Raw genomic sequence first — 22,913 nt, forward strand, 5'->3', positions numbered from 1 at the left:
ATTCGTATCGATATCCAAAACGTGGATATGTTGATCCAACATCATGACCCCAAGGATCCAGAAACACAACTTGTGATCTCCTTCCCCGTTATGACTTTGGCATGGAAAGTCAAACTGCTTGAGTTAACCCTTTGCACTCTCTCTCTCTCTCTATATATATATAAATATATGTGTGTGTGTGTGTGTAAGCATTGAACAATACCTACATACTCTTGCATGTTGTTGCAAAACTGCAAAGGGGTGTTGTATTTTGGTTGATGTATTTCTGCCATTTCATGTTGATTAGTTTCTACAATAAACAACTAAATCGTTGTAAATGCCCTCAACTTCGAGAGGGCTGCATATTACCATCAATGGCTTTGACTACAATAGACCATGTTCTAATGATTAACTGCCTATTAATCATATAGAGAGGATCACCTTTCCAAAGATGCTCACTTGTGTACCTTACCAACCTTACTGTTATCACTCAGAAATTTCTCAAGGTTAAAGAAAGAAATCACTGAGGTAACCACAAACCTACTTTTGAGATCAGGATCTAGCCTTCCTAATCTCAGAGAGGGCTCTCTCTTTATGATTTAACTTTGTTTTAGTTAATTGATTTTAGGCTAGTTATGATTGTACTTGGGTTTTGATTTGAATTTGGGTGGTGGGATCACTTACTTAGATGGATAGATGAATGTCTATTTTCCATTGGGCTATGGAGTCAATCAGGCTTTGAAAACAGAACAACAACAAACCATAAAGAAAATGTTACAGGGCAAGATAGGTGAGCAATATCAGATCTCAAAGGTTGGATGGTGAAATGATTTCCAATCGGGATCAAGGAGCAGTTAAGGATTCCTTAAACCGGATTATGAAGAGAAATGCAAGAGGTCAACCGGGATGGGAGAGCAATTAAGGGTTCTCAAATCCGGATATCAGAAGAAAACATATAAATGATCAACTGTGCAAAACAAAGTGTACTTAAACAAGTTTTGAGTTATATTTCCAGTTTAATTCATTCAAATTTGGATAACATTTAAGTTTATGAAACACTTAGAAAAAGAACATAAACAAGATGAAATTTGTACTTCACTGAGATAGCTCAACACATGAATCCTATAAAGAAGTTTCTTTATAACTTGTCTTGTCTGTCAACTGGAAATTGGTACAATAACCCTTAGGTAGTAGATCAGTCAGCTATAACAATATTCAGAAATCCACACACCACCCTCAATACTTCGAATTATGAAGTATTTATACAAAAATTAATACAAAATATCCTGTCAATTGACTAGGATTTATTTAGGAATAAGAAATATCTTCATGCAAGAAGATAGAGACAACTATTGAACTGTTGTTTGCTGTACCTGTTATTTAGGTTCTGCTGTCTTTTAGTCTTTGATCTTTTGCCCTTTAAGTTGCTTGGCTGTTTGGTCTTAGCTGGATGTCATATTTACTTATGACGTTTCATCTGATTCACTTTCATCTGCCTCCTTTGTTTAGTCTTTTAGTTGTATGCTTTGTCACCTGCTTTCATTTTTACCTTTTACTGTAAATCTTACTCACTCTTTCATGCTTCTATGTTTTTAGTAAAAATGATTTTTACTAAAAGACACATGTAGAATACAAAATGTTTCTTGGAGAGTAGTTTGTAAGAATCTTTCGCTGTACTGGTGAAAATGATTTCATTTTTGTTTTAACATTTACTTGTGTAAATTGTTTCCTTTTGCGCTGTTGCTATATTAGACTTGATTTTCTTTTTGTACACAAAACTCCTGCTCAATGAAGCCTTTAAAAATGTGAATGGCGGAGTTAATTAAATAATATGAGGGGGGGGACAAAACTTAGAATAAAGGGGTTTTATGGGTTTTTTAGGCGAAATATGGTATGGCAGAGTTAATTAAGTAATGCAGAGGGGGAAACAAAACTTAGGGTAAAGGGTCTTTATGGGTTTTTAGGGAAATTAATAAGGGGGAAGGTGATTTTTTCCATGGAAATGGGTTTCACACTAGGGAAAAGGGGTTTTAGATAGGGAAATGACTTTGGAGGGTAATTTACTAGGGAAATGTGTGAAACCAAGGGGTAAGGGTCAAAATGAAGGGCAAATGGTACTTTTATAAGACATGAGGGGAAAATGGGGAAATTAGTAAATAAGTATGTGGGGGGGGGGAGCGAATGAAATGAAGGGAAGTTAACCAAATCAACTTGTGAACATCCTTTCACTTTCATAACTGCTCCTGCACAACGAAACATAGAATTAAGCATGATAAATGTGTTTATATTTCAACAACCTTGGACTTCTGCAACCTTTCTTGTACCTACCCTTTGTTTATCTTAACATTTTTTCTTCACTTTATTGGGTGCATTTAAACTAGCAAATCCTTTCTTTCCTTTTCTTTTGAAAAGTAAACGATGTAATTCTAACCTTATATCTTCCAATGGCTCAGATTAAGCTTATGAGCACATTTTATTTCTCTACCTAACTACTGATCTGCCAAGATTAAACAGTTTGGCTAGATCTTTATTCTCTATCTATAAACATGACATTTAAAGCATGAACTAGTCAAGATTAAAGTATTTGAATATCATGGACTGTGGCATTTATGACAAGCTACACACAACCATTATTTTGCATAGTAAAGTAAAAAGTAGTGGCACTTGGGCTTGCACACTTTTATGATCTGTTTTTGTTTGGGGTTCATGTTTTTCACTTTTTTGATCTCTTTTTATTATTTTTGTCCTTTGATATTTCTTTTAGGACATACCCTCTTTACATTTTTTAATCTTTAAATATGAAAAACATTTGCAGAAAAGCAAAGGTATGTACAATATTACAAGACTTAACATAGTCAATTCAAAATTATGATCCCTATTATTATAGGAACCTAATAGTGGCTCCACATGGGGATGGCATTTCCTGGTGAAATGTCAAGAACACCGTCGACTAGTGGCCTGATCCATTGGGCCAATCCCAAGTCTGCACCTGCTTTGTTATATACTCGTTGTGACTGAAAATCTTGAACTGAAATCACAACCTTTTCTGCAAACTGAAATCTGATATGAAACTGAAAAAGGTATTGCTAACCTAAAACCAAACTACTAGATCATCAAGACCTAAGGGCCTTCTTCTTGGTCTTAAATCTTAATGAATTATTTCAATACTTGCTGAAAACTGAAAACTGAAATAAACTTGCTGCTGAAAACTGAATTTATTTCAAACTGAAATCCTACCTACTTACTCTAATTAGTTGTCCAACTGCTTGTTAGGTAAAATGAAACAGCCAATGCAACCATTCAAGCATCATATACATTGGTGGATTTTGCTGCTTGTGCTTGTTTGTGATTAAAATTGAAGTTCTACAACCCAATATAACCTTGTCAACAAATGAGAAGATAAGGAAATACTTGATTTCCTTTGTTGACTCTAAAAACTGTGCAAAAGGATCTTCCAAAATATATACACTATTGTTCAACTGATTTAAGCAACTGTACAATTGTTTTGGATGGCCTCCATGTGATGAACTGAAATGTCATTTTTATCTTTATCTCCCTGCAGATTTTCAGACAAGCTTTGTGATGATATTTCTACTAATTGAAATGTTTCGCTGATGAAACCTTTATCATCTTGATCCTGAATCTCATAGTTAGTTAATGAAGAAAAATTCTAATTGCATTCATTATCCAACATATAAGCTATTGGATCATAAGAGTCTTGGAAGGATTGTTGCAACTTATTGCTCATAGGTTTGAATGGAACTTCACAAATTTCTAGAAGCTGCTCATCCTTTTCTTTAGAGATTTTATACCACATTTCCTTTAAAAATTGAAATGATTCAAAACATAGTGGTATAGAACTTTCCTGTGTCATTTGATCAGGTGTTTCAATGAAATTTGATAACTGTAATTTTGAAACTGAAGAATCCTGATTAAGATTTTCATTGTCTTCTTTTTTGTCAATATTAATACCTGAAGATTGCTGATTTTTGATTGTTGTAAAGTTTTCTTGATGAATTGAAATGAAGCCAAACAAAGAGGCAAAGAACCTTCACTTATTTCCAAATTTCTGCGCTTCCTTTCTCATTCTCATATCTGATGTATAGGCTGATCACTATATTTAATTTGTTGAAACTGAATCTCCTCATCCTCCAAACTAGTTTCTGATTGCTCTGTAAAGCTAGCTTGAGTTCAAAGAATATAATTATCATCATACTGATCATACTTAGGCAAATCATTAAAAGAAGGAATGTCATCAAACATACACACCAAGTCAGTAGATTCCTCTTGCACATGTTGATTTGTAAATCCATTTTCTGATCTATGGTAGTTGGACTTAGCAGGAATTTGTTCATGGATATCAACCTGTTCTTTTTATGAAATAAATAGGTCATGGTGATCTTGCACAAAAAAATTATCTTGTATGGTGATCTTCTGTATCATTTACTCTATTTTTCTTACCAAAATGTCGAGTTTTACCTCTGCAATGTTGTTATTCTTTGCTTCTGCTTTCAACTTTTCTCTTCTAATTTGCAGATTAACTTCTACATATACTGCATGTTCTGCATCTGTTCAAGATTTGCTATGTTTCTTTCTCTTAGCTGAAATTCTATTTCTGGATCAAATGCTTTTGGATGAGGCAAGAGAGCTGAATTAGTAGAAGGTCTTATATTTGATGGCATTGAATAATAGATTTGATTAAATCTGTCAAAAAATTGTTGTATTGTTTCATTTGGTTGTCTTTTCAACTAATTATATGCTTCTATGATCACAAAAAGATTGACTTTGATTATCCATCTATCAAGGAAACAATTGATAAATTGCTGGAAATTTGAGATGCTTGCAATAGGTAGATTCTTGAACCAACTCTTTACTTTACTTTGCAAAGAAAGAGCAAAAAGTCTGATTCTAACATCATCTTCATCAATCTCAAATAAGTCTAGATAATTCTCAAAGCCTTGAATATGTTTTTGGGCAGTGATACCATTCTCTCCATCAAAATTGGGGAGATATTTGTAATAGTTATCAGGGAAATCATGGAGTATAGGAGGTAACATGAGGGGCTTATATCTATCAGGAACTTTACAAGGTACATGAATATGTACAGGGATTGTAAGATTAGTCTTGATTGTTTGAGGCTTCTCAATCGGAAAATGATCATCATAAGATTCAGAAGAAAGCTGCTCAAATGGATAAGGAGAATATATATTTACAATCTTCAAAGGAAAATAATAAAAAATTAATTTAAGATCTTCTCTAAAATACAATATACATTGAAAAACCTTCTTGATGAGAAAGAACATAATGTCTTGGATAACAATCCAAGTTAGAAGCCTGATCTTCCCATGTTGTTCTTTCAGGTTCATTCTTTCAGTGGAGTCTTGATTGTGAAAGTGATTTGGCGCTGGAGTCTCCAGGTGGATGATTGTAACCTTTGTGTGTCTGATCACTATCCACCATCATAGATCAGATCTGGTCTTTGTATAATCTTTCTGAAGAAAATGTTCTCTTCCCTAGTATGGTCGCCACTATGTTATCACTCAGAAATTTCTCAAGGTTAAAGAAAGAAATCACCAAGGTAACCACAAATCTACTTTTGAGATCAGAATCTAGCCTTCCTAATCTCAGAGAGGGCTCTCTATTTATGATTTAATTTTGTTTTAGTTAATTGATTTTAGGCTAGTTATGATTGTATTTGGGTTTTGATTTGAATTTGGGTGGTGGGATCACTTACATAGATGGATAGATGAATGTCTATTTTCTATTGGGCTATGGAGTCAATCAGGCTTTGAAAACAGAACAATAACAAACCATAAAGAAAATGTTACAGGGCAAGATAGGTGAGTAATATTAGATCTCAAAGGCTAAATGGTGAAATGATCCTTTAAACAAGTTCTGAGTTATATTTCCAGTTTAATTCATTCAAATTTGGATAACATTTACGTTTATGAAATACTTAGAAAAAGAACATAAACAAGATGAAATTTGTACTTCACTGAGATAGCTCAACACATGAATCCTGTAAAGAAGTTTCTTTATAACTTGTCCTGTCTGTCAACTGGAAATTGGTACAATAACCCTCAGGTAGTAGATCAGTCAGCTATAACAATATTCAAAAATCCACACACCACCCTCAATACTTCGAATTATGAAGTATTTATACAAAAATTAATACAAAATATCCTATCAACTAACTAGGATTTATTCTAGGAATAAGAAATATCTTCACGCAAGAAGATAGAGACAGCTATTGAGCTACTGTTTGCTATCTCTGTTATCTAGGTTTTGTTGTCTTTAAGTCTTTGATCTTTTGCCCTTTAAGTTGCTTGGCTGTTTGGTCTTCATGCTGGATGTCATATTTACTTATGATCTTTCATCTGATACACTTTCATCTGCCTCCTTTGTTTAGTCTTTTAACTGTATCCTCTATCACCTGCTTTTATTTTTACCTTTTACAGTAAATCTTACTCACTCTTTCATGCTTCTGTGTTTTTAGTAAAAATGATTTTTACTAAAAGACACATGTAGAATACAAAATGTTTCTTGGAGAGTAGTTTGTAAGAATCTTTTGTTGCACTGGTGAAAATGATTTCATCTCTGTTTTAACATTTACTTGTTTAAATTGTTTCCTTCTGCTTTGCTGCTGTATTAAACTTGATTTTCTCTTTGTACACAAAACTCCTGCTCAATGAAGCCTTTGAATATATTTCTTGAGAATTCGGAGCAAACCAGTTTTGTGACTCGTATCAAAACTTGTTTGTCCAATCTCCTGGCCTTGTAATTATCTGCAAAATACAACAATTGTTAATAAGAACACAGGTTGGTAGGGAGGTGATAATGGCTTCAGGGAACAAGGAAGTCTGTGGAAAGAGTCCGAACTGTAATGAGGCTTTAATCGGGTTGGCAATGGCTTTTCACTTTCGCAATTCAAACAGAGGTAAGTTGTGGACGGAATAATAGTAAAAAGGGTAAAAAGGGGGTTTTTTGGCTTTTAACTGAAGGCAGTTAACTTTTGGGCGTGCAATTATAAGTGAATAGTGGGCAACTTCGGCTTTTGGCAGGGAGGCGGTTTCGGGGTCCATCACACCGCTTTTGGCAGTTGGGTGGTATTTCCCCGAGAGCACGCAAGTTCACCTAGAGCTGCCACGTAACTGAAAGGGGCCCAAGCAAAACCGCGAATCTCGCGTGCTCTCGGGCGGGTAAAGGTTGGAAAGGGAGTCTGCGCGATATGGATGCACGCCGTTAGATTTGAGGGTGCAAGATCTAACGGCTGTCACACAGTGAAGCTGCACGAGGAGAATAAGGGCGGAGATCTGCGGGGCTCAGGGTTTAATTACAATTGATTTGTAATTATTTAATGAGTAATCGCGGGATTTAACATATTGTGATGGGTTATAAAATGCGGGACCCGGGAATAAATACATTAGGGATATAAGTTAAAAGTGTATCGGGGAGGGTTTATTATCCACACCCAGGGTTTATATGTGGCGGGGTTTGTTAACTGCACCGAGGGTGGTGGGTTAAACGGGTTTATGTCGGGGAAAATGTGAATGGCGGAGTTAATTAAATAATACGGGGGGGAGGAGGGGACACAACTTAGAATAAAGGGGTTTTATGGGTTTTTTAGGTGAAATATGGTATAGCGGAGTTAATTAAGTAATGCGGAGGGGGAAACAAAACTTATGGTAAAGGGTCTTTATGGGTTCTTAGGGAAATTAATAAGGGGGAGGGTGATTTTTTCCATGGGAAATGGGTTTCACACTAGGGAAAAGGGGTTTTAGGTAGGGAAATGACCTTTGGAGGGTAATTTACTAAGGAAATGTATGAAACCAAGGGGTAAGGGTCAAAATGAAGGGAAAATGGTACTTTTATAAGACATGAGGGGAAAATGGGGAAATTAGTAAATAAGTATGTGGGGGGGGAATGAAATGAGGGAAGTTAACCAAATCAACTTGTGAACATCCTTTCACTTTCATAACTGCTCCTGCACACTGAAACATAGGATTAAGCATGATAAATGTGCTTATGCTTCAACAAAATTGTACTTCTGCATCCTTTCTTGTACCTACACGTTGCTTATCCGAACATTTTTTCTTCACTTTATTGGGTGCATTTAAACTAGCAGACCCTTTCTTTCCTTTTTCTTTTGAAAAATAAACTATGTAATTCTAACTTTATATCTTCCAATGGCTCAGATTAAGCTTATGAGAACATTTTATTTCTCTACCTAACTACTGATCTGCCAAAATTAAACAGTTTGGCTAGATCTTTATTCTCTATTTATAAACATGACATTTAAAACATGAACTAGTCAAGATTAAGCTATTTGACTATCATGGGCTGTGGCATTTATGACAAGCTGCACACAACCATTATTTTGCATAGTAAAGTAAAAAGTAGTGGCACTTGGGCTTGCACACTTTCATGATCTGTTTTTGTTTGGGGTTCATGTTTTTCACTTTTTTGATCCCTTCTTATTCTTTTTGTCCTTTGATATTTCTTCTAGGACATACCCTCTTTACATTTTTTAATTTTTAAATATGGAAAACATTTGTAGAAAAACAAAGGTATGTACAATATTACAAGACTTAACATAGTCAATTCAAAATTATGATCCCTATTATTATAGGAATCTAACACTTACCACACCCATTTACACATTCCTTAGTTTACTAGGTTTTCATGGATCAAATTTTTAAGTTACATGTTCATAAGTTAGCAGGAGGAATTTTAGTTCTTATGTTGCTCTGTTCTACTCTGTGTAGTTGTGATAAAAAGGACAACAGAATTTGAAGGTAAAAGGTTCAATCAGTGTAGTCCTTCGAAGCAGAAAGGAGCATGGAATGATGACTCAGAAACAGATGCCAAATTCTAGACCTGAATCTTTCACGTACTAGGCATTGGACATAACTTTAGAACCACCTTAATCTTATGCTTCAATTTTCCTCCCGTAAATAAGCAATTCTTTTTCAACTCTCTAGGTCCCTTCTAAAATATTATAGTCACATATATTCCCAATCATTGATTTCACTCATAAGTGTTTTGTTATGACGTTTTTAGGAGGAATGTTTGATATACATGTAGTTAAAAACCTTGATATCGTTTGTTCACCTTTCCTTCATATTTCCTAGTTATAATATTTTCTATGCCTTATATACAATATACATTATACTTTCTGAGTGTCAATCCCCCAAATAAAATGGATCATCTGCACGTGCCTTTCTATATAGAAGTTTGATACAACAGTTAAACATGTATACAAGCTTGACCCGATTCTAATAAGTCACCGATAAATATGATTTAATTTGAGGAAATAGTTTGTCAGTTGAGAAATAATTAGTAATAAGTTATAACCAAGCTCAAGTAGAATTAACTAAACATTGATCCTTTAATACATTTAGATTCAAATTGAAATACATTTCTGTAATGTTTTCTTGCATTCATCATGAAAACATTTTTTTACTATAGTGCTTCAAGTCTCTTTATTTTTCATTGTCTAAGAAGTCAATTTTTTATGCAAAATCTTATTCTAGTATGATATTATGTTTAGGGGAATATGTTCACAGTATTGGTACGGAGTCTCGTATGGAAGACACGTCTAACAGCATTGAAAATTTGGATGTCTAGCTTAACCTTTTCCAGTTTCAATATGCAAAATATTTTTTTCCCAAGGATCTTCCAAGTAACATTCTAAGCAGTTTATAAGGTTTAATTAGCACATGCTTGGATGTTCTATAGTAACATTTATGTGAATCCACTGTCAATTGCACAGATTGTAATGCAATTGAAAATCTGAACAATTCAGAGGATGTCTTGGATTCAACTTTTCAATTGGATTCAAAGAAACTGCCCCCCTCATCAATTCTAAAAGCAAAATCGAAAGTAGCAGAAAAGGCATCAAAGCACATACCTAGTACTGGATTTGCACAAGATTGTAACTCACAGTTTTCATGCATACCCCCATTTCTGAAAGAAGAAGCAGTCGAGGGTTCCAGTTCCTTCGCTAAGTCATCCTCGGAAATGCATGTGGACATTGAATGTCGTCATTCACTGGTATCAAATTCATTGGAGGTTACAAGAGAGGAGCTGTTGGAAAATACAGGGATTCCTTTATTAGAGAATGCAAAGTCATGGCCTGATTCAACATTTAATGATGCTTTGGGTGGATCCTCTCTAAAAAATGACAGCTTGCCCAACAAATGGTCCAAAGGCAATCCTGATCCAGTACAGCGAAAACTTTTTATGCCTCATTGGTCAGCTGATGCTGTACACAAAGCTTTGGAGGTGTGTTTTTAGAGCAGTTTATTTTGACATATCTAGCAAGTATGCTTTTTCTGAAGTTGGTCCTCTCATATGCAGAATATATTACAATAATATGATTAATAAGAGTCTTGTTGCTCATCATATGTAACAGAAAGGAGAGGCTTTTCGGGCATCTTTTCGTGTCAATGTTCATAATCGCCTTGAGGTATAAATCCCATGTCCTATGATATTTCTGTAACAGCAAAGTTTTATTACGAGTCTCTTCAAACTTTGACGTGTCTGTTGTTGATGGAAGGAAGCTTGTTTGGGAATTTTATTTAACTCGGAATGGGATTGAAATTGGCAGGGTTACTGTACAATAGATGGTGTGCCAACTGATATTCTGATTAGTGGGACCAGAGCACAGAATAGAGCAGTAAGCCGTCCCTTTCATACTAGCTTTCAAGTTTCAATGGAATTTCTTTGATGAACACACTGAACTTTTTGTTTAGCTGCTTATTATGACAGTTTTCTGTGCAATTTCTACAATACTGGCAATCATTCATGTAATTAAGAATGCTACATTTAACTTGATATATACTGATTTCTTTACTACAGGAAATTTAGCACTGTGAGGATATTTAGAAAGTACAAACTAGTTAGGTAAACTTGCTCTAATGTAATAATAGGTTAAAGTGTGCTTTTGTACTTCACTAATTCGATGGTTGTGATCATGTCCTATGAATGAGTGATTCAATGGTTCAGACATTTCCTTGATCTTAGCCACAATTGATCTGTGGCGTAACACACGACTGGTCCATCATCTTGTTGATGTTTGTAGCATTGAACAAGAAGTTTCGCACAAGTCTAAGTGTCTAGATGTGTGGAAGTCGTCCAAAACCTTCAACTGTAGCGAATTCAATTTAATTAAAAGACTAATTAAAGTGAAGTGTTTTTTATAATAAAAATGTGTGCAAGCTAATGAAATGCAAAGGTTTTTGCATTAATGAATTAGATGAATCTTAACCATTGATCTCAAGTGAGGTGAGATCTAATCTCAACTATCAATCACTTTGGAGATTAGGGTTATGGATTCAGTCAACAACTCAAGATTATAAAAATAAGGATAGGTGGAGGAGAAAGACACTCGGTGAACACAAGAGACACTGAGTGTTTTGAGTCACGAAGGACAGTGATTCAAGGAGATGTCAACAAAGGTGAAGGAGGACTTTCATCTATAGGTCAAGTCCAAGGGAGGAAATCTGCAAGAGAGAAATTCTGCAGCAAATCAGTCATTTCCAACAAAGGTTTACAACAGTTTTGTAGAGACAACAGGAAGTAGCCACAAGAATGAGGCTGTACACAAGTTTGCAAGGCACAGGCCGCACAAGGGTGCTAGACAATCGGATGTGCCATGGGCAGGTGTTCAACAGCGTACGAAAGCTATTTATGTGATGGGAAAGCCATAAAGGCCACATGGGTTGAGCAAACAATAGGTAGCTAGATGATTCAGAGGGTTTTTAGAGGGCTGTATAGCCATACAGGTGCCTAGAAAATCTGTTTTTGCTGTAATTTTATTTTTCCTTAGTGGGCAATTTATTTCCCAGATTGGGAAGCCCTTGTATGCTAAGATATTATTTAATGAACAGCATATTTAAAAGGGAGGAAATATCTCTGTGTGCCTGTGTGAAATTCGTGTCCATTTGCTTCTGCTAGTTATTTTATTTACTAGTTAAAAATCCCAATAGTGCATTTTATTTGGTAAGCTATAATTTAAATTAATCCATTGCAAAGAAATTACTAGGAAATAAATTGTCAGTGTACTAGGGTTAGGAAATTTAATATGGTACTAGAGGTTTCACTCTGAGAGGGAGGCCGATTTCAAGATTCACAATAGATCAGCCAATAGTGAGATTGGTTGAGGCCGTACACATCAGAGGGAGAGAGGGAGGTTATATCAGTCAAGTAGTTTGGCGGAAGTAAAATTCTTGTGGGCATTTAAAGGACCAAACACAGATCCATAGCAAGTTGCTGCTGATTTATTTTCCCTAGATCTATTAAATCTGTAAGGAGATCTTACCAAATCTATAAACCGACAACAATTATACTATTGTGGGTGCTTGAAGGAATAAACACATAACACTATTTTTTAATTCCATCTAAAAGTAGCAGCAACAAATCTCAGGTTTGAAAACAGGTTGGATGGGGCTTCAAACTTCTTGCCCTGTAAGGCAAGGGTTACCTTGCTATTGAAGGAAAATGACCTTTGGAAAATTGTGGATAAGGTAATTCCTTCATTCATAGCTGTTAGCAGCTCATGAAAAAGACATCAGGGCTCAACAGCTTATTGTGGATGCTGTGAATGATCATTTGATCCCTCACTCGGTGGAGAATAAATCGGCCAAGGAGATGTTCAAGGCTCTAGTGGATTTGTTCCAGAGTGACAACATGAACATGAAGATGATATTGAGGAACAAGCTTAATCCGTGCAAATATCAAGATCTGATGTGTTACCGACTGCCTCATGATGATCACATAAATGCACGAAAAACTTGTAGTGATTGGGGAGAAACTGGAGGACATAGAACTTGTCAATGTGGTAGCATTGAATTGTTGCACCAAGCTGTGGGAACCATTTCTGAAGGGGATTTGCGCTCGAGAGCACCTTCCCAATTGGGAAAGGCTCTGGGATGATATAATCCATAAAGAGGCTTGAGAGTAGTCTAAATCCATCAAGCAAGAAGATGGAGATGAGAACCTGGCCCTGCTTAGTGAGGCCAAGAAGGGCAAAGGGTAGGGTTCTAAGGTAATTGTGAGGGGTCAAACTCACAACTAGTGAAAAAAGAAAAGCTTGAGTAATTTCAAGTGTTCCATTTGCCATGAGAATGGGCACTACGCATCATGGTGTCTGGAGAAGAGGGGGAAGGGTAAGTCGCAATAGGAAACAACATCAACAAAGACACAACTCGATGAGTTTGTAGTAAAGTTTGGGAAGGACTTCTCACTAGTCTCATGCCTTCACACCAACACCATCAGCAGTAGTGTACTTGGACAATGGTGCATCGCATCATATGACAAAAGCACAAGAGTTGTTTAGCAGTTTAATGGAGAAAGACTCATGGATTCATGTGGAGCTTGGTGATGATGCCAAAGTATGCGTTGAAAGGAGAGGGAACTATCTTGTTCTAACTTGAGTTAGTTGGATCGTTTGAAGCCAAGGATGTGCTATATGTATGAGGATTCAAAGAATTTTCTCTCAGTCTCAGCTATGGATGGAGGACAGGGGTTTTGTCTTCATGTTTTAGAAAGGGCAAGTATTCATTTGTATAGAGGGATCTAGCCTTGACATAGTGGTGGTTAGTGGGGTTAGAGAGATAAATTTATACATGTTGCAGGGTAAGCCAACTTAGGCCTTGGTACATGACAGTGACAACTTGTGTGAGTTATGGCACAAAAGGATGGGACACCTACACTATAGGGCATTGCCAATTATGAGGGAGATTGTCACTGGTCTCCCAACATTCAAAATTGAGCAGTAGGGCATGTGAAGAGAGTGTGCACTCGACAAGAATGCCAGGGCTGCTTTTCCAATCGGCAAAAGTAGGTCTAAGGGGTTATTGGATATTATACATTCAAATGTGTGTGGACCGATGTCAGTAGCATCTGTGCATGGAGCATTGTACTATGTGACCTTCATTGATGACTTTTTAGGAAAATTTGGATCTTCTTCATGAAGACTAGGAATGAGGTCTTAATCAATTTTGGGAGTTTAAGGCTCGAGTGGAGAACTAAACAGAAAGGACGATCAAGATCTCGAGGTTTGATAATGGGGGTGAGTACACTTCCAATGACTTCAAATAATTTTGCAAGTAGGCAGGGATCAAGGGAGAGTTGATAGTCTTGTACTACCCTCAACAGAACAGGGTTGCCGAGAGAAAAAGTCGGTCCATCATTGGTTCTGCCAAGGTCATGATACATGACTAGGATCTGTGTATGTTCCTTTGGACAGAGGCATGTAGAATGACAATATATGTGAAAAATAGAAATCCTCACAGGATATTGGGGGACAAGACTCCAAAGGAAATTTCATTGGGGTGAAGCCAGAGATAGGACATTTGAGGATCTTTGGTTGTCTAGTACACATCCATGCACCTAACGAGAAGAGGACAAAGCTTGAGCCTTTAGGAGAGGACATATTCATGGGGTACAGTCAGACTTGAAAGGCCTATAGGATCTTCATTCAAATGTAAACGAAGACAATTGTGAGTAGAGATGTGAATTTCAAGGAGAACTTGGCATATAGGAAGTCTCACGAGCCACTATCAGTGATAGAGGATGAGTAGTAGGCGACTCCAAAGGTAGAAAAATGTTTAGAGACTTCCAGTTCAGGGAGTCAACCATCAGGTGGGGAGGAGTCAGTAGCTCCTTCTAGTTCAGTCAGGAGACCTAGGTGGTTTACGCATACATTGAAGGATGCTCAAGAGCATGGGGAGGCTTCTCAGAGCACATTTAGGGAGAGCAGGTCTCCGAAGAAGTTTCCAAACTATATGACAACTATGAGTAACATCATTGAAGAGGTAGTAGAATAGTTGGTTTGGAGGAATGCCATGGTGGAGGATGATGCAATAAATGTTATTTTATGGATTTGCAGTAGTATTAGACAAGTGTTCTAGACTCTAAGGTGTCATAAAGGCTTAAGGAACATTAGATCTCTATAAACCATAAAAGGTTTCGAGAGAAAACACTTATAAACCTCTCTATTAAATTAATTGATCAATAATTAAAAAGTTCCTAAGTCTAACTTATGAAAATTGATTAATTAATGGGTATTAATTAAGGAAATCGACTTTTGCTCTAGAGACTTCCAAAAAGTGACTTGAAGAAGTTTAAGATGATTTGATCCATTGATCATGATTAGATCTTGGTAGTTGAAGCTCCAGTGAGAGATTATAAGAGGAAGTCGATGGGATGGAGATAGACATAGTTTACAGTTGTGAAGCAAGGGAGCAAGGCAGTGTGAATTACCCAATGTGTAGTATTCAACGAGGGAATAATTCGAGCTATGCAAGGAGAGTAGTAGAGATTTGTAGCAGGAAGAATTTCCAGAGAAATTCTCAGGTGGTCTTCTAGTTTCTAGCGTAAGGGAAGGAAGGTTGAATTATCTAGCAGGGAGGCCAAATTTTGCAGTGCGAGTTGCCCAATTTGCCAGTGTGAGTTGCCAAGAGAGGGATCGATTTAGTTGTTAGTGCTCGGGTCAAGTCCCAGAAGGCCTAGCAAATCATTTCCAGAGACAAATACAGGCATGATGACTTGGTAGGAGGAGTTTCCGTGATAGTGCGGAAGTCCTAGAGGTTGCAATGCGCAATTCTGCCAGTGGTGCGAGTGCCAGGGAGAGTGCAAGTGGCCAAATTGATTTGTTGAGGGAGGAGGAGTCTCCCAATATTTTCTAGTGAGATAAAATTGTTGGAGCTGAGCCAGGAAGGCCAACAATTGTAATTCTCCATATTTGCTGCATAATAAAATAAACCTTCATTTGTTGCACCGATTTTCCCTTCGGGGTTTTTCCAGGGACTTTTAGTCCAAAATAATTGTGTCAAATTTTTATGTGTGCATCTATTTCTTAGTTCCTTATTTTACTTCCACAGTGTATTTTTATTTTGAAGAACCCATTAGTGAGTTATTTTCTATTTGCCGTAAACAAATAAACTGTATTCAGTTAGGAGAATAATTTCCAGTTGGTGCATTCAAGGAAATTTCACATAGTATCAGAGCATTATTGATCAGATCATAGGCTCAGAGGCGAGATCGTGCAGTTTTAGAGGGATATCCTGAATCACTTTCTCCAGATTTGTGCAGGTTAGCCACATAGTGTGAATTGCTAGGTTAGGAAAATTGATTTCTAGATTCGGGGTGGAGGAAAAGTTCGATTTGCCTCATAGCAATGGCAATAGGCAATGTAGTTGTCGGGAAGCAATTCCAGTGAGAAAATAAGTTGTTTCGCAGAGTAGATCTGGGCACAAAAGATTTGTAGCAAGGGTAGCAATTGCAAATCTATGCAGGGTAGGAAGAAAAAAGCACACTGAGGGGAATTTCCAAAATTTCTCAGAAGGTTCCAATTTTGAGGAGGAGATCTGTAATTTCCAGTATCAGAAGGCCGTAGCAAACTTGCCAATTCAGCTAGTGTGTGCTATAGGAGCAGTAGTATGCATGCTAGAATCTGGAGGAATTCCGAAAGGTAGAGCGAGTTTCCCAGTGGAGGAGTAGCAGGTTTTGCGAGTGCCAGAAAAGGATTTTTGGAGGCAGGTGAGTGCAGATCTGTGCATTCCAGAGGGAGTGCGAGTAGTAGAGGAAGGCCAAGCAGGAAGGAGAAGGAGATTTATAGTACTAGTCTCTAGTTCATTTGAGTTTTGCAGAGATGGCCACAATAAGTCTCAGAGATTAGGATAGAGTTGACGGAGCCTCTAATTTTGGCGTCTGGAAAGCCATAATGCAATTCCTTTTGGATGAGCATGGCTTGCAGGAGTTCGTGACAAATATCATGGAAAAACCAGCATATCTGCAACATCTGAAGAAATTTCACCCCCCACTCCGGTTATCAGTTTTCCTTATCACTCCATGCATTTAGTTTTAAATCCAAACATGATAAAAATTCTAAAATCTGGAAATGACAATAATTTTTTGAAAACACAAATTTAGAGATTTCACAATTGCTGAAATTGCAAAAATAAAACACAACAAAATTATGACAGCCACACATAGAAAATAACACAGTGATTTTTGGTCAATGTGACTCTAGAAAAACCCCCTACAACTCTTGGGCAAATCCAGTTTGAGAGCTCTTATTTATTTCTGAAAATGCTTTTACAGAGAAACTGAAATACACAGTAAAAATTCCAGCAACTACAAATTACAACTTATCTCGATTTTCGTGCTTGAACTGTGCCTCGAAAATCGTGCCAATTAGCAAACAGCTTAAACAAAAATTTTCCAGCAATAAAACAATGTTAAATGCTGTACGGCCAGCCTCGAAAAACTTGCCCATAACTTGTTGTACAGACTGTATGGATTTAGTAGTACCACTGCCTCGAAATTCGTGCCCAAATATGCTTTCAAATTCGTGCCCTTGCTGTTGTCCCTCTTTGTTGATTTCTGTGCTATCCCTCTTCCTCGATATCTATGCCTTTCTCTTGCTGTATGGTTTTGCCTTGGGATGCATGCCAATAAATGCTGCTGCCCAGATTTGCTGAAATGTCTTCTTGCTGCTCTCCTTCACTTCCTCACTGCTCAGAAATTTTCTCTTTGCTCTCTCTTCTCTTTCTCTCAAATGTTCATGAAAGAATGAATTGATCTTTTCCTCTTCTCTTCTCCTTTTATTCTCTAAATGACCTTTTGGGTTACCCTAAGATCTAATGGCTGAGATTCATTTAGATCTAGGGATGAGAATAAATGTGCATTTAATTTTGATTTTCTATTTTTTAACTCACCCACTTAAATAAAGACCCACTTAGCCTTTTATTTCCATAGTCACTTTTTCACTTTCTAATTCTTCATTGAGTTTAATAAAGTCACCTTTAAATTAGAATGTAACTTTACCACTTATAAAGTCACTTTTAAATTAGAATGTAACTTTACCACTTATAAAGTCAGTTTTAAATTAAATTGACTTTACCACTGATAAAGTCACTTTAGGAGAAAAGTACAAATAAATTTGGACACTTTTCCCTAGGCCAAAGATTAAAGCCCCTTAGGGAACCACTTGTCCTCTGGTACCCAAATTTTAACAACAGCTAGCAACCTTCAGGAAAGAGATGGCCAAGACTAAGAGGATGGTCCTAGACGGGGTAGGGGATCACATCGTACCACATATTGCAGATAAGGCAACAACAAAGGACATGTGGGATGCCGTTGTAAAGCTATACCAAGATCCATCTGAGAATCGGAAAATGGTTCTCAAGGAGAAGCTCAAGACAAAAAAGATGTAAAAGGGTGAGAGCGTAACTTCCTATCTTACCAGAATTCAGGGAGTCTGAGATGAACTTGCGGTTGTAGGAGAAAAACCATAAGATAGTGAGTTGGCGCGGACAACTTTGAACGGGTTTACCAAGGAATGACGAAATTTCGTTCAGGGAATTACTGGACGAGATAAGCTATCAAAATTGGAATGCTTGTGGTGTGACTTCGCTCAAGAGGAGCTAAGACTAAGCCTTGCTGAAGGTACTATAAGCAACAACAACAAGGGACCAAAGGTCGAGAAGGAGGTTTCCAGTCAAGGACAAAACTCAAAAGGAGATGAGAAGAAGAAAATGTAATGTCCCTTCCTAAGTTATTTTGGAACAAGATTTATTTTTACATTTTGGGGGCCAATTTTGGTGAAGATGGGGCCCATTTGATTTTTGATAGAGGATTTAGGAGTTAGAGGCAAGTTAATTTAATTTAATTTTGTTTTGTTAATGATATATGGGGACCACCCACTTAAGGAATACGCACTCCCTAAGCCAATGATTCGAAATGCATGAGAGGGAAGAAAAGGCAGGAATAAAGGCTCCACGAAAGTTTAAATGGAAGGCAATGCACTTCATTTGGCATTCTTAGTTTATTGAATTTGATTCTGTTGCTCGAGTTGTTTAGCCGGATCACTTGCTGTTTAGCAAGAGTTTTCCAAGTGGAGAAATCACCCTTTCTTCTGGGAACTTCGAGTGCCACCCTAGAGAGGTTCATCCATTATCATCTGGAGGAGATTTGTAGAGAGATTTCCAACATTTGTATTCAGTTCGGCCCAATAGTGCATATTTCTGGAGGACGCAGTAGTGGATCTAGTGTGGCCATTGCAGCATTGTTCTGGAGGGCTATTGCTAGGAGAAATTAAGAGAAGAAGGCTCAATAGATTTGTTGGCTATTGGGTGAGTTTGAGGATTGGAAGCGACAACAATATTCAAGAATGATTTTGCAGACTCTGTGGCCAGCGTAGAAGAGAGAAATTGGGCATAAGTGGGAGATAGAGTTTCAGACATTGGGGCTATTGCTTGCCAGGAGAAATAAAGGAAGTATTGGTGGAGTTGATTGCTACATTAAGGACTGTCTAGTGAGGATTTTGTTGGTGGTTTGACAAACAACGTGCTTCAACAACTATTGGAAAGCGTAGGGATTTTGGAGGTTGATTTTGGAAGGTCAAAACTAGGCCAAACCAGTTTCGGGTTTTTGACAAGGAAGTCATAAATAAATTTGCAGATTTTTCTAAGCACTAGAAGTGGGGATTTCAGCCATATCTTTGCAGCAGGCAGTGTAGAATTGCTGGGGACTGTGCAATGCCTTTTTGGTGGTCGATTTTGATAGTTGAAAATCAAGCCAAACCATTTATGGGTTTTTGTGGGTTTTTCCTGAGGAGCGTAGATATAAATTTGCAGAATTTTCTGAGCACCGTTGGTGGGTTTTTAAGCCATATCTTTGCAACAGACCGTGCATAATTGTTGGGGACTGCACAGTGCAGCAGTTGGTCAGTTGATTGTAGCTCCGGGTTGTCATTGCTTTACTTGGGCTTTGCTCCGCTTGCCTTTGAGGCAAGCCCAGGTGCATTCCTTCCATATTTTGTACTCTTGCACCAGTTTATAGTAAAATGGCTCAGTTGCTTCCACATCTCTGATAGTTATGGGCGTTCTCTAATTGTTTTGAAATTTCTGTGGTAAAAATTGTTATTTTGTTGCATATCATTGTTTTTCCAATTTTGGAACATTACAGTGGTATTAGAGCACGATCTTGGCCCAGTTGTGGGTAACTAGTAAGATCATGGAAGATTCGGGTACCTAGGCACAATAACGGGTGAAACCATAGACAAACCCATGGCTCAAGAGAAATTTAGTGTGCAAAAATTCTGGGGTGGAATCCATTGGGACAATGAGAGGTTGGCCCAGTTGAGGAGGGTGACAAACCAAACCCATTCTCATCCTTACAACAAAGACACTAGAGGTACACAGACTGTGGGGGTGCAACCATCTACACCATGTGGGGTAAATCGACAGACTTAGGACACTAGATCTCCTCGAAAGGAGCAAACAAGACATGAACAGTTAGAGGGTGAGACTAGGAGGCACTTCTGCTGGTGGAGACCTAGCTTTAGATATGAGGGACATGAGGAGGAGATTGAGCATGAGCCAGAGGACACAGTAGAGTGTGAGGAGCACATTGGTATACCCAGTGTGGCACAGGAGTCACCATTGTTGGAGGCCTCTTTTATAGCACCAGTTGACACCTTGGGGGAGAGAGTAGAGCATACACCCATAGGGCCATTCATTGACAAGGTGTAAGGAGAAACAGACATGTCCATCGTTGAGGAGGTGACATTCGTTGTTGAGGTATCCATTGATGAGGTATCCGGGGTGATGACCGAGTTTTCAGTTGTAGTAGCGCACGACTGGATGATGGGGTGCCAAGAGACATCACCACCCTTGATGAGGAGCTGATAGGTACAAAGGCACCCAGATCTAGACAGAGTTGCGGGATGACAGTCACCTACAAAAACATGGAGAGGACATAGAGGAGCATGAGCTAGTCAGGGAGGGGCAGTTTGTAACTCATGTTGAGCCCATGGTCGAGGAGGACGAGTAGTCTTCTTTAGGGCCAACCACTAATTTAGAGCTGATAGATGCACAGACCATCAACAGAGTTGCAGTACTTCCAGATAGTAGCTCTCTCTGTGCTTATATAGATGGGGCTTGCAACATTTCTAGACTTCCTTTGCACCACGAAGAGAGAGATGCGAAGACCCCCTGACAAATTTTATGTGTTGACCAGGATGGTTGGTTGAGGCGACATGAGCCGTGCAAGGTGCAACACTCACAGGATGGAGGACTTGTTCTATGTTCTGGAATTTGTGCATTCAATCCCTCTCCTGGGGTTAGATGGCGAGCGATTCTAAGTTGGTACCCAGTGGAGTGGGCTAGACTCATGGAGATGGTCGTAATTAGGAGTGAAGCTCAATGGGAGCTCTTAGACATCGAGGGTACTGGAGACCCAGGTTGGCATTGGGATCCAGGCGAGGCTTCCAATCTGATATTAAACATGTGGGATGACTATGGCATTGATGAGGTAGTCAACACAGTGCCTGAGCGCATGCATTCCTTAGGGGAGTTTCAATCGACACTAGTGGCTAGGTGGTTTGTGAGCAGACTCCATTGGTTGTTTAGGCATGTTGGTTGCGCATGGAGGTGCAGGATTATTAGCATTCTCTGGCAGGAGCTGGTTGGAGGAGGTGGCATGGGTAGGCCACCAGACTAGATATTTTATGGAGACGATGTTCTCCCATAGAGGTTTAGGACTTAGGGGTTACAGAGGATCGACACATCAGAGATATCCCCTCTAGCAGGAGTGGAGTTAGGGTGTTCAGGTCTACGAGGATGGACGAGGGGACATTACGCGTGTCATGGTGGGGTCACTAGCGGAGTGGTGGACACTTTGGCACATGCGGGATACCATATTTTACGGGGTGGTATGACATTAGGCAGTGGTACACAAGACTGCATAGAGTCAGGTCGTAGCGTCTAATGTTATATAGAGGGATGTGGCCTGATGCATACAAACCCTATTCTAGGCCATGTCACCCATTGGTGTGCAGGGCTATGCAGCGAGGAGCAGTGGCCTGCAGAGGAGCATGGAGATGCATGGTGGTATACCACAACATGCCGGTTTACACTGTGGGGTAGGAGGAGTGACTCACATCGCATTGAGGACGTGCGTGGAGTGACAGGTGCAGTGACACAAGCAGGACACAAGATGGTATAGGATGGCATAGCCATAGTCGGGGGTATCCAGAGGTGTATGGGGATAGGTTGCGGCGTATAGTGGCATGTCGAGGAGTGCGATGGTACTTGGTGGTATGCACTGACACATGATGTGGCGCAATAGGCTCTTGGAGCGTTGCCTCCAGGGAGACTTATGGATAGGGACAATAGGTGTACCATTGGACGCAACTCACCTAGGATCGATGAGGACATTGTTGAGCATCTGGGGACACCATGTTTAGTGGAGGCAGGGCCTCGAGGGGGTTATTAGCAGATCCGAGGCAGAGAGAGGGTCGTCCGTAGGATTACTCTTGAGCATTCCGACAGACTCTTGATCATACTCTTTGGGACATACCCACCCATCATCCTCCAGTGTTGCTTACAATCACAAAGGGTTTCACTGTTGCCCTTTGACACTCTCCATTCAGTTAGTAGGGCATGGGAGGCTCACCCTAGGTAGTTGGATGGGACACCGCGTGTCATGGGTCGAGAGGAGACTTTCCAGTTGAGACACTTGGTAGGTGCACGAGTTGATGCTGATAGGCTTAGGGATGGCATGGTTGATTATTGAGGTAGCATATGTTCCACCCCTAGGCTCACACTTGGGGAGGTGACCAAGAGGGAGTTACATGGTGCTTTTTCAGCTGGACAGCTCGAGGCGTTAGGTGAGCATGAGGTGCAGAGGACGATAGTCCTTGTTGGCAGGATTATGCCTAGGCTTCCGACAGTACCCAGGCACATCATCAGGAGCTGGGATAGCATATCTCGCTGTGTGATGTGGCAGGCACATAGCAGCTGGATATTCGCGACACAAGTTCTTGATGCTCGATGCATACCTATTGGATACCTACAAGAGGCAGAGACGGGGCACAGAGGGGTCCCAACAACTAGCAACATATCATAATGGCAAGCAGAGAG

The 22,913-nt window shown here is 38.9% G+C and overlaps 1 protein-coding gene across 3 annotated transcripts in view; it reads left to right on the forward strand.

The window, feature by feature from the left end:
* LOC149238979 (DIS3-like exonuclease 2) overlaps positions 1-22,913 on the forward strand; it is a 230,039-nt gene that overhangs the window by 57,105 nt on the left and 150,021 nt on the right. The window contains exons 2-5 of one of the 3 annotated variants that reach the window (XM_089373275.1): positions 5,340-5,557; positions 9,752-10,263; positions 10,394-10,447; positions 10,589-10,657. In XM_089373275.1, coding sequence (XP_089229401.1) covers positions 10,000-10,263; positions 10,394-10,447; positions 10,589-10,657 — 387 coding nt within the window. In that variant the 5' untranslated portion in view covers positions 5,340-5,557; positions 9,752-9,999. The remainder of the gene's footprint in view (positions 1-5,339; positions 5,558-9,751; positions 10,264-10,393; positions 10,448-10,588; positions 10,658-22,913) is intronic. The other 2 variants (XM_089373274.1, XM_089373273.1) reach the window with 2 other exon arrangements.

This window comes from Pinus tabuliformis, chromosome 8 (genome assembly GCF_031772625.1).
Source record: "Pinus tabuliformis cultivar Carrire ecotype Pingquan chromosome 8, CPIR1, whole genome shotgun sequence".
Taxonomy (NCBI): Eukaryota; Viridiplantae; Streptophyta; class Pinopsida; order Pinales; family Pinaceae; genus Pinus; species Pinus tabuliformis.